The sequence below is a fragment of the Cyprinodon variegatus genome, unplaced genomic scaffold, assembly GCF_000732505.1.
Source record: "Cyprinodon variegatus isolate N-32 unplaced genomic scaffold, C_variegatus-1.0 Scaffold47, whole genome shotgun sequence".
Taxonomy (NCBI): Eukaryota; Metazoa; Chordata; class Actinopteri; order Cyprinodontiformes; family Cyprinodontidae; genus Cyprinodon; species Cyprinodon variegatus.
The window spans coordinates 547,666-559,144 of NW_015150500.1; the positions used below are offsets into that span (position 1 = coordinate 547,666).

At 38.5% G+C, this 11,479-nt stretch overlaps 1 protein-coding gene across 29 annotated transcripts in view; it reads left to right on the forward strand.

Moving 5' to 3' along the window:
- Positions 1-10,815, forward strand: part of LOC107082105 (gastrula zinc finger protein XlCGF57.1-like) — a 21,052-nt gene extending 10,237 nt beyond the window's left edge. For 16 of the 29 annotated variants that reach the window (XM_015370580.1, XM_015370575.1, XM_015370587.1 and 13 more), the window contains 11 exons: positions 36-119; positions 659-742; positions 2,548-2,631; positions 2,987-3,070; positions 4,451-4,534; positions 4,904-4,987; positions 8,143-8,226; positions 8,634-8,717; positions 9,449-9,532; positions 9,967-10,085; positions 10,311-10,527. In XM_015370580.1, coding sequence (XP_015226066.1) covers positions 36-119; positions 659-742; positions 2,548-2,631; positions 2,987-3,070; positions 4,451-4,534; positions 4,904-4,987; positions 8,143-8,226; positions 8,634-8,717; positions 9,449-9,532; positions 9,967-10,085; positions 10,311-10,484 — 1,049 coding nt within the window. In that variant the 3' untranslated portion in view covers positions 10,485-10,527. Of the gene's footprint in view, positions 1-35; positions 120-658; positions 743-2,547; positions 2,632-2,986; positions 3,071-4,450; positions 4,535-4,903; positions 4,988-8,142; positions 8,227-8,633; positions 8,718-9,448; positions 9,533-9,966; positions 10,086-10,310 lie in introns of all 29 variants that reach the window. The other 13 variants (XM_015370573.1, XM_015370585.1, XM_015370569.1 and 10 more) reach the window with 12 other exon arrangements.
- The last annotated feature ends 664 nt before the right edge of the window (positions 10,816-11,479 follow it).

Below are 11,479 nucleotides of genomic sequence, written 5' to 3' on the forward strand. Positions count from 1 at the left end.
TTTTTTTTCTAAATTCTGGTACTGTATGCATATAGGGGTGAAGCCATACGCTTGCTCCATGTGTGACATGAGGTTCTTCCAGCGTTACCATTTGGCAAGACACACCCTCACTCATACTGGTATGATCAATTAATTTTTTCACTGTGAAAGTTTTCCCATTTCCAAAAGAAAAAAACAAACTTTATGATGATACAAAATGATATATAATCCCTTCTCCATACTTCAATTATATAAATTATTTTCCTCTGTTAAAGAGAAATTTTAGGCTTTGTTGGAAAACTGTCCACTGAAGAAGTGATTCCGTCAGTCACCTTGACTTTTAACACTGTAATGCAACTTTGCATGCACATCGTTGATCATTGCTTTTTAATGAAAGACACATTACACTACACTCAAGGAATATCAAGAGCAGTTATCGAGGCAGTCGCTATGAAGATTTAGTCAAATTCTAAAGTTTCTGACCGTCTCTTTGTAAGGAAATCTTCAGCAAAATGAGACCAATTGCTTTAAACTAAAAAAGCTTATCCACACTGCTCTCTGTAGCTTGTGTTAGTGTAATGCCTCAAACACCCTTATTATTATTAAAGCATGCCATTAAAAATTTTGAATTTATTTTTTTGTCTTGAAGTTGAATTTGTCTAATTTTGTTGTGTTTTAGGGGTGAAGCCATATGCTTGTACCATGTGTGACATGAGATTCATTCAGCGTTACCAGCTGGAGAGACACAGCCTCACTCATACAGGTACGCCCTCATTTATATTAACTTTGGAGCTGTTCGCTTGCTGGCTTTGGTCGTGCATGCAGCGTGCATTAATGATTGAATGGCTGCTTCAAACTCGAGTTTGTAATGCTTGCTGTTACCATGCTGGCAGTTGCTGATTAGCTGTGGAGCATTTTTTGTTTTCCATGTCGTCATTTTGTGTTTGAATATTTTCCCCGTGCTTTGTTTATGAAATGACATGACAACCATAAAACAAGTGGAAATTGGTGGTTTTTAGCTACTTTTACACTATTGCCGCTTGGAATGTCTTGGTTTTATAGAGAAAATTAAACGTTCTGATTGAAAATTGGAAATGGGTTTTATTGTCATTTTTTTAAATAATACATAGATCCCCTTTAACCAAGATCTTAATCCATATTTTTGAAGGTTAATAATTAGGGTTGACACAATTCTTCAGATTACTTCTGATAACGCGATTATTGAAACAATCGTCAACTAATTTAGTAATTGATTATTCGTTAGGTGTAGTATAAAGACAGTAAAATATGCCTTTAGCTGACAATGCCCCTAAAGCAGCCGTTGTATTTTAAAATGATAAAAAAATATCCCAAACATTTTGCATTTAAGATAAAAATACATTTTTGTCTGTCAGTATGCTCAATTCTGAACTCCTTAAGTGGAAAAGTTTAAGTTTCACCTGGTTTAATTTAGCAAAAATCTTCCTTAAGGCACCTTAGCTATCCGATTATTAATAGATTGATTGGAACATAATTGACAGATTAATCGATTTGTAAAATAATTGTGAGTTGCAGCCCTATTAACAATATAAAATTCATCTTATCTTAGAATCTTTTCTCGCTGGTGGCGATCAGTTGGGCCAAATGAGTTGTGCTGAAGAGATGTTCTAGTTGCTTTTAAGAACTTTCGTGTTTTAATCACCTCCCTTAGTGAAGCATGGCAATGTAAATAAAGGGCTGAATAAGAGGTCAAAACTTAGCATGGCATATTAAGCAGCCACACATTCCAGAATACTGTGCTTGGTTATATCAGATTGGAATGCCGCTCAGGAGGGTCCTTGATTAATGTTTACACTTTGGTTTCCTTGAGATAGAAGGGGAACAAAACAACAACTAATTAGCTGGATACCTGCACTTTGTCATTTTGTCATTTCACATCCAAAGTTATAGTTAGAAAACAGCATACCAACTGTTTACTGTGTACATTGTATTGATTTAGATTTTGCAAAGATTTTCAATGCAGTGATGCAATGAGGTTGACTTTTTCTGAAAGCACAGCAGATGCTCTGATGTTGAAAACAGTTGTTTGCCAACTGCCTAAAATTGTCTACTGCTATCAGCGTAATTCATTTTGACAAATCTAAGGAGGAAATCCTCTTTTTGGATTTGAAAAAACATGATCTGATTAAGCTTTTATTTGGCATTACATGAAAAAAAAAAATAAAAATCTGTTGCGCTAGTTGGAATGAAACCCCTCAGGAGATTCAGGCCCCAGTTGCTCGTTTTGTCTTCTATACCCCCCTACCAACCTCTTTTAGTTTGAAACAAGCTGATCTGGCCATCTGAACAGAAGGTCTTTCATATTATACAATACCTCAATTACTACTACATTAGGTGCGGGAACAGCAATATGGACAATTTTCTTTATTTTTTTCAATTTAATAGCAAGTTTGTGAAGCTGGAAATTTCCAATCAAGCGCTGATAAGTGCAGCCAAAACTTTACTAAAGCAATTAGTAAAGTTTATCACTGATCATTTTTGGCAGTTGAGTTTTTTTTAAATGCTAAAGCTCATACTTTTTGTGCATAGGGGTGAAGCCGTACGCTTGCACCATGTGTGACAAGAGGTTTTTTCAGCGCTACCACCTGGCGAGACACAGCCTCACTCATATGGGTATGCCTCTGCCAATCCTAAACCTGTCACAAGATTAGGATGCTGTCGTATGCCTTGTTTATGAAGTTATATCTGCATTCATTCACTGTTTCAGAGGGCTTTATTTCCATTAGGTTATACACACAGCTCTGGTGTTGTAAAAATGGATATAGGAACACCACACTTAGTCATTTCAAACAATAATGTTGTACACTTTGTTAGTTACATTAACAATATGACATTGGTTATTAACCACAGTTAATATTTTAGCCCATATTGGCCCTTTGTTTTTGTCTAACAGGAATTCCAGGCTTAGGGTTTTTTTTTCTTTGTTGCAGAGACAGGAAAATAATTTTTGTTGATGCTCTGCGTTTAGGTGTGAAACCTTATGCTTGCACCATGTGTGACATGAAGTTTTTTCAACGTTACCACCTGGCGAGACACAGCCTCACTCATACGGGTATGGGTCTCTCCACCGTCGGTCAGATTTTAGACTGTACGCTTTTTTTTTTATTCACTTCACGCCCCTGCTTAATCATGTGTCAGGAAAGGGTTAATTACAGGGTTCCTACAAAGTCTGGAATTCGGTATTTTTTACTTTCCAGCTCTTTAAAGCATGGAGAAAAAGAATAAAATATTTCAGAATATAATCTATAATTTCAGTCATCCATACTTATCCCATTTGTTCCCTCCTTTTCCTTCTCTCCATTCTTGTCCATTACCTCCATTTCTTTGTCCTCCCCCCTTGTTTGTCTTCTTCTATGTTTTCTTTTTCTATTCTATTTTTTGTTGTTACTTCTCTTCCTCTAGCTATTATTGTATGCATAGAATAGAACTTTATTGATCTCACAATGGAGAAATTCACTTGTTAAGAGGTAAGGGCAGGGAGGGGGCCAGTGTGAGTCAGACTGGGTGAAAAACCTGTTTCACTCATCCCTTGACATTGTGTCACCGTGTGCACCACTGCTGGTCCTCCGCCCAAAGCCAGAGAAATTCTTGAGACCTCTCCACACATCCCTGATATTTTTTCTGAGCCAGCTGCTCCTCCCAGCTTTCTCCCATTGCCGCTCTGATCCTTCATTGGAGCTCCTGCTGAACTCTCCGCTGCTCCTGTTTGTCCCCGGACTTTCCCCTCGGGGGTCACCCGGGGTTTTTTTTGTTTTTTTTAAAGAACTGTAGCCGTCGTGTAGGCACATTGCTTCCCACACAGAAGGTCATGTAGTCCGTGATACATTCAGTCAGGCTGTGATGTCATTACCATGAGAGCTTTGGAAGATTCTCCAGTCTGCTTCTAAAAAATTCCCCCAGTCTCTCAGTGGCCTCCTCTGACCAAACTTTTACTCACCTCTCGTGCGCTGGCTCCCTTCTCACCATTGGTATATCTTCCTTCCTTTTACGATATCACCATTTCTTCCTTTTGTCTTTTCCCTTTTTTGTTTTCCTTTTGTAATTATTTCCTTGTCATTCCTTTTGCTGTCGTGTTTTCAAGTTTAATATTTAAAGCTTACCTTCTGTAAAAATGTTTCGTAAATGTGTAGAGATATAGTTGTAGTATTTCATATTTTCCAGTGAGCAAAAAGGACTGAGAAGTCTCTAAAGAGAGCTTTTTTGTTATTTAGGGAACATTTTTGGAACCCTGTAATTATAAAGTTCACAGAGTCTTAGTAAGTCTTAGTAAGCACAAGCGGGATAAATGTAGTTCAGTGTTTAACTTTTTTTCATTCTATAAAACGTTAAGGCATTTTGTGTGGTTAATAACCAATAACGTATATATTTTTATCATAAATTTAAAGACGTGAAAATGAGGCAAAGTGATATAATAATGCTACTTTGCATTTAGGTGTGAAACCTTATGCTTGCACCATGTGTGACAAGAGGTTTTTTCAACGCTACCACCTGGCGAGACACAGCCTCACTCATATGGGTATGCGTCCGCCTACCTTACCCATGTCACAAAAATCAAACTGTGTTTTTGTTTTATTTGGTATTGAGCTGTAATCTCTCAGACTGAGGAGGACATTTAGATCTAACCTGTCTAGGAATGTTAACATGATGTCAGGCTACAGGACTGCAGCATCATCAGCTCATGTGATGTGTTAAATAGTGGATTTGAATTGGTTCACATAGTTTGATTTATTCTTTGGTAAAATCGAGGACTCCTCCAAATCTGCTAATTCTTGTGGTTAACAACCCATCAATTTCGATGATCTGTTTAAAGTGTTTTGCTTATTGATGGATTGTGAACACAAACCCACACAGATGTGTATGTAATACTTGAATGCTCTGCGTTTAGGTGTGAAACCTTTTGCTTGTACCATGTGTGACATGAGGTTCTTCCAGCGTTACCACCTGGCAAGACACAGCCTCACTCATACTGGTACGCCTCAGTCCACCCCCCCCCCTCACGATAGAGAGAAAAATATGACGTGGTGTCCAACAAATCAGGATCAGAAGTGTTAGCAGATTCTAGGGATGGGTGATATGGACGTCTGAACAATATTTTTGGGGGTAATTTTTGCAAAGATGAAATTGAAACTGACCTATTATCAAGTATGCTAGTTGACTTAACTGCAGTAAAGCATGCAATTTAAATACACAGTTACCTTCAAACCTGAGTTTTATACCGTAATTTTCGGACTATAAGCCGTGACTTTTTCCCCATTTTTCGACCATTTTCGACATCGCGGCTTATAAAACAATGCAGCTTATCTATGGACTTTTACAGCTAACGGCCACTAGGGTAATACGGTACCTAAATCTATGGATTTTGCCATCCACCATGTTGACGTCACATTTGCTTCAACACACAAGTAGCCACACAGAAAGACGGACATTGCGAGCGCAAGACTGTTTCTGTGACACCCTCATTATGGAAAACAAACGTTGAAATGCATATGATGCAGCTTTTAAGTTAAAGGCAGTCAATTTGGCAGTAAACAAAGGAAATAGAACCGCTGCACGTAACCTTGGAATCAACGAGTCAATGGTGAGACGTTGGAGACGCCAGCAGGAAGAATTGTCTCAATTCAATTGTGTTGAAATGTTAATAAATGGGAGCTTCCCCGAACAGTTTCCTCTTTCCCGACAATCCTCTCTGTGCACGAACCATATGGTAATTAAACATAAAAAATCTGCGGCTTATAGTCCGGTACAGCTTGTATATGTACAAATCATGCAATTTAGCTGCTGCGGCTTATATTCAGGTGTGGTTTATAGTCCGAAAATTACGGTAGTTAATATGGAACTGATGATTGGTGACTTGACATTATCAAATTATTCAAGATTTTATTGCATTGATTTGCCTAATTTGAAACTATAAAATCTATATGGCTTTCTATGATCAGATTCATACAACTACCTTTCATGTCACAAGATTGTCTGAAAATTGATTGGAGGAAACATGTTTTTTTTCTGTTGAGTGTAGAAGAGTTATTAAGTTGGCTTAAAAATCTGTATTAGAGTTTACTAAAGTAATACATGTCAGTTTTCACACAAGTAAGAAAAATTAAACACAGATAGAAACTCTGCCCAAAAATCTTTCACCTAAACATAGGGTGTAATTTCCTATCATGATTGTTAAAGAGACACCCAGAATAAGACATTCCTAACCTCAATCTGCCCCGATCCACCAGTCAGACATTCTAAGTATCCAATCTCATGCCGTTCTGTGACACTTAAACACCACCAGCTCTGACGATGACAATCTCTGAAACTAGTAACAGTGGAAGACTCAATATGAGCTATTTTCAGTGTCAGTAGGAAATTAAAATGAAGCCAGATAAGGTTTAAAGATGTAGTACAAAGTTTAAAGTCATATTTTGTTTTCTAACCTTACTGAAATACCCTTCGGGGATTAAAAATGTATAATTTAATTGAATTTTGATCCATGTCTTTGGTCCGTTTCAGTCTGTGAGAGAGCAAGAACTAAGCGGGAAAACAGGAAGGCTTTTGTCCTGATGTCCGAAATAAAAATGTTGGCAGTATAATTAAGAGGTCAGAATTGAGGTATTGAGGGAAATCACAGGCGGTGTCAGATAGGTACTAATACTAAACAGGCTAATAGTTAATAAAAGCTCACTCTTAACATACATGTTTAGCTATTTTTTCAAATGGCTAATTACATGGATTGTTCTCAAAGCAAAGCTGGAATTGGCTTTTAAGAGGTGGAACCTTTTCAAAAAAACAAAAACTAATCTTCAAATGATTTTTGATTTACTATATAGGGGGGAAACATTTTGATATTGATATTTAATAGACAGGGCGATATGGGCCATCCATAAATAGAACCACTGGTGGATAAAATAGTTAAAAAAATAAAAGGATCCTGCAAACCATTTGAATCGAAAACATAATCAGATTGTTCAGTCAACTGATTTTTATCCTCTGGTACAGTTAACAGCACTATATTGCCCATCCCTACCAGTCATACAGGCCATTTATACATTTTTAGATAATACAACAAAAAGTAACTTTGCCTCTATAAAATACGTTCCAGTTAGTATCTGACTTCTTAGCCCCATTTACACTACCCTCTGAAAACCCATCCGTGCCGAGCACGGTTAACTAATCCAAGTTCGGTTCCTTACGACCATTTACACATCACGCTAGCATGCTTGCTCGCCTCCTAGTGACGATCTACGGTACTACTGCTCTCTAGTAGGAAAACCTTGTGATTATGTTTTGTTCTGTCCAACATAGCCTGGATAGCGTCCTTCGCCCAAATTGCAATAACAGCCTCAGTCTCGGTGTCACCACAGGTTGCACCTAGCTCTTTTAAAGCTATTTAAAAAAAATGTATTGTTAAGAAGATGTGGATTGATGTTTACAGTTCTTCTTCCTCTGTTTTGTTGCGGTTGGTAAGCAACTTACTGATGTGCATTATCAGCAACCACTGGAAGCTGATTGTAATTAGGCGATGACGCGGTCTGCTCATGCACTCTTTGTTATCTGAGAACCGAGCCTGAACTGAACCTCGTCGAGCCCTACTCAGGAACTAGTACCATGTTGGCGCTGTTCGGTTGTGTCTGGCACGGTCCGGTTCAGTTTTGCGTGCCATTTACACTTAGTTATCTCGGTTACTGTGCACGGTTTCAAAAAGTGGTGTAAATGGGGCTATAATCTATTCAATGAGATAAGAACTAGACCATAGGCCTGTACTTTTAAAACCCCCATTTCAGCTTTTAGGTTCTCCATTGTAATTACATGTGGGCCGTTGAATTATTTAGACAAATTGTGCGTAGTTGATTGCTGTATCTATTGGATATCCTTTAGCATTTTGTAGGTAGATTAAAGAGAATATTTACTTCTCTCTGGAAGTTTAAAACTGATCCTAGTGCATCACAGCTGACAAACATGAGCTCTTTTAAAGTAGGTACACTTTGCACAGTTGTTTTGTTTTTCATTGACAGCTTCAAACAGCACACTAAAGTTAACGTTTGAAACATATCTATTTTGTGTTGCATGACATTTTTGTTAAAGAATGGAAATGATAGCTTAAGTGTTATAAGAGTAATAATGCTACTTTGCGTTTAGGTGTGAAACCTTATGCTTGCACCATGTGTGACAAGAGGTTTTTTCAACGCTACCACCTGGCGAGACACAGCCTCACTCATATGGGTATGCGTCCGCCTACCTTACCCATGTCACCAAATTCTACTTGTTTATACTTTATGAAGTTTGACTCAGCCTAGTGTATGAATTTTCTGTTTAAAGAAGCGTTTTTTTTTTTTTTTTAAGTAACATGTGAAATAAGTCTAGGGTTGAATATATCATCAGCTCATGAGATGTGTTTAGAAGTGGATGCATAATTTGACAACAAAGCACAATACCTCAATCTCTTAAACAAATTTGAAAGTATCCTCATATTTTTTTTTAGACAAATTTGGAATTTCTTAACAACTGAGAAGTGGTTAGCAACCCATCAATTGCAAATGCAATTTAAAGTACTTTTCAGATTGATGGATTGTAAAACGTGAAGTGCAACCCCCCCCACTGAGATTAACATCTTGATGCTCTGCGTTTAGGTGTGAAACCTTTTGCTTGTACCATTTGTGACATGAGGTTTGTTCAGCGTTACCACCTGGCGAGACACAGCCTCACTCATACGGGTACGCCTCAGTGCTCCTGACCTCCTGAATTGTTTACGGTACTGTGCAAAAGTTTTTAAAGGTTGGTCATCTTGAGAAGATGGCAGCATCATAATGTGGGGTTGCAAAAAAAAAAAAAAGCTGGAAACAATTGAATAAGCTGAATAAATCTAAATAAAAGTCTGTCAGAAGATCTAAAAGAGTCTAGATCAGGGCTTTCAGCACAACACTAACATAAACCTAATGCTGTAGCTGTAATTGAGTTGTTTCGGTCGAATCCAATCAAAGTTCAGACCTAGATCCTGATTGGAATCTGTAGAAAGACTCAAAAACCGCTTTTCAGATGTTAAAATGCTAGAAATAAGTGCTTTTTTTTAGCTAATCAGTCACGTAAATTCCCGATCAAATAAAATGCTAGTTGCAGTTCTAACGCAACAAAATGTGGAACATTTAATAATGTATTCAGAGTGCTGTTTCCTGATATATAGTTTGTTCCCTTCTATATATTTTTTAGTTCATATTCTCCATATTTTAGCAGAGTATCAATGGAAGATCGGCCTGAGACTGTTGCACAGTACTGTAGCTCTGTTACAATCTAACTTGGTTGCATGAATGCTCATATCCAGACAACTAAATGTACATTACATTCCTGTGTAGGATTAATTCACTTTGTAGGGCTAGTTTGAGCTTAAAAGCCTGTGTTTCTTGCACTTGTTGGGTGGTAGGGCTAATATATTGCTCTGTGTGTGTAGGGGTGAAGCCGTTTGCTTGTTCCATGTGTGACATGAGGTTTATTCAGCGTAACCACCTGGAGAGACACAGCCTCACTCATACGGGTATGCGTTCCTCTGCCGCACCCCTGTTAACTCAGAAAGCCACGGTGCATGAACAACAAACTCGAGTTTGGACTGTTTAGTCATTTGATGGGATGTTGAACCAGCCTAAAAGAAACTCACCCCCATTTGTGGGGCTTCTGCGTTGCTTTAGATCTGGGCTATGAAATTGAGAAATTCCACTCTGATCTACACATAATGAGTTGATGACGAGGCTTTTTTGAAGAGATCATTATTTAAAAGCTCCAAGTAAATTGTATAGGGGAGTTAATCTACCCAAACTGAGCATTATTGTTATTATTAATGTACAGTTAATATTAATGTTATTATATTGGACAGTTATTCTCTAAAGAAAGATTAAAACAACGCTGTGCCATTTTAATTGACTCAAGACTCTAAAACTGATGCATTGACTTTGTATTTGTGTGCTCTTTTAGGAGAGAAGCCATTTGCATGTGACATGTGTGATATGAGGTTTATTCAGCGCTACCACCTTGAGCGACACAAGCGTGTTCACAGCGGGGAGAAGCCTTATCAGTGCGAAAGGTGCCAGCAGGTGGGTGGAACTGAACTAGGAAGAAATCTAAAACAGACCAACACGCCAACAGTGTTTTTTGATTTATAAACATAAAAGTTACCTTTTAGCTTAGACTTAATTAAGCTTGGGTGATATTTGTGCAAAGTCTTGCGTGCTGTGTGCTAGTTGAAGATGGTTTCCTCTGAGGTGGCATCCATCCATCTTCCTCTAGATCTAACAAGACTCTTTTCCTCTTTCCTAAAGAATTTTTCACGCACAGACCGGCTGCTGCGACATCGGCGGTTGTGCCAGGGTCGCAGCGTAGCCAAAGTAGAGAACCAGCCGTGCTGCGAACCGCGTCCATATCCACAGGAACCGCCCCCTGCACCCCCCACCTGGAGCCCCCTGCACCCACCTCCAGGACGGCTGGCGGTCTGACATTACGCCTTCCCGGGATCCAGAACTCCAGCAGAGATGGGACAAGCCGCAGGGTTTCCTCCCTTCGCCTCTGTGCAGAGTGGCACCACATTCTAGCGCAGACTGCTCCTTCAGCTCCAGTCCTGGGATTACTATTGACAGTGGGGCCGTTGTTTTTTTTCCTGATTTATTTTTTTACTTACCTTTCACTGTCTTTTTTTTTTTTATTTTCCCCCACCCCGATTCTTATTTTCAATGACACTTTTTTTCTGTGACGAACAGTGGTCCATGGTCCTGGTTTTTGTACATTTTTGTTCCCAAGGGAAAAAAGGAGGTTTCTATTACCGAAAAGAAAAAAAACTGCATTCGGTGGTACAGCTTGGGACAGGAACTGGATATTGTTTGTCCTGTTGTATTTGCAAAAAAAAAAAAAAAACTGCAAAAAAAAATGGGACAAAATGTTGCCGCTAATTTGTAGTGTTTTTTTCTCTCTTAAATGGCCCATTTTGACTCAAAAGAATTGTCACTCAGGTTTAATCTGTAAAACTGAACTTTCCCTCCGGGTCGAATGTGTCGAATCCTCGGCCGTGTCGTTTGGGACCACAGTTTACCAAGACGGTGCTGCTCATCATGAGCTGTCACTGAAAGTATCGTCTGGTACTTTAGTGTTTAGATGCACTAAATTCTATTGACCCGATGAGCAGGGAGGGTCCAGTTTTAATCAGTGTAAATAATTAAGAAAGTGTATTATTCTAGATTTGACTTGAGTGTTCTTTTTTTATGCTTAAAATGGGCCAATATAAGAGTAGTAATGGAGGATAATACAATAACAGTTGGTTGTTGCTGTTGCAGTGAATTCCTGATGATAAACTGTCTAAAGAGAAAACAAAGGTTAAATCCATGTTTGTAAACAGGTCGGTTTCTGTGTTTCAGACTGCAGTGCAACAATACTTCTTCTACCGTTGCTGTCCATTCACCCGTGTGAGTGTGGGTGTATATATATATATATATATATA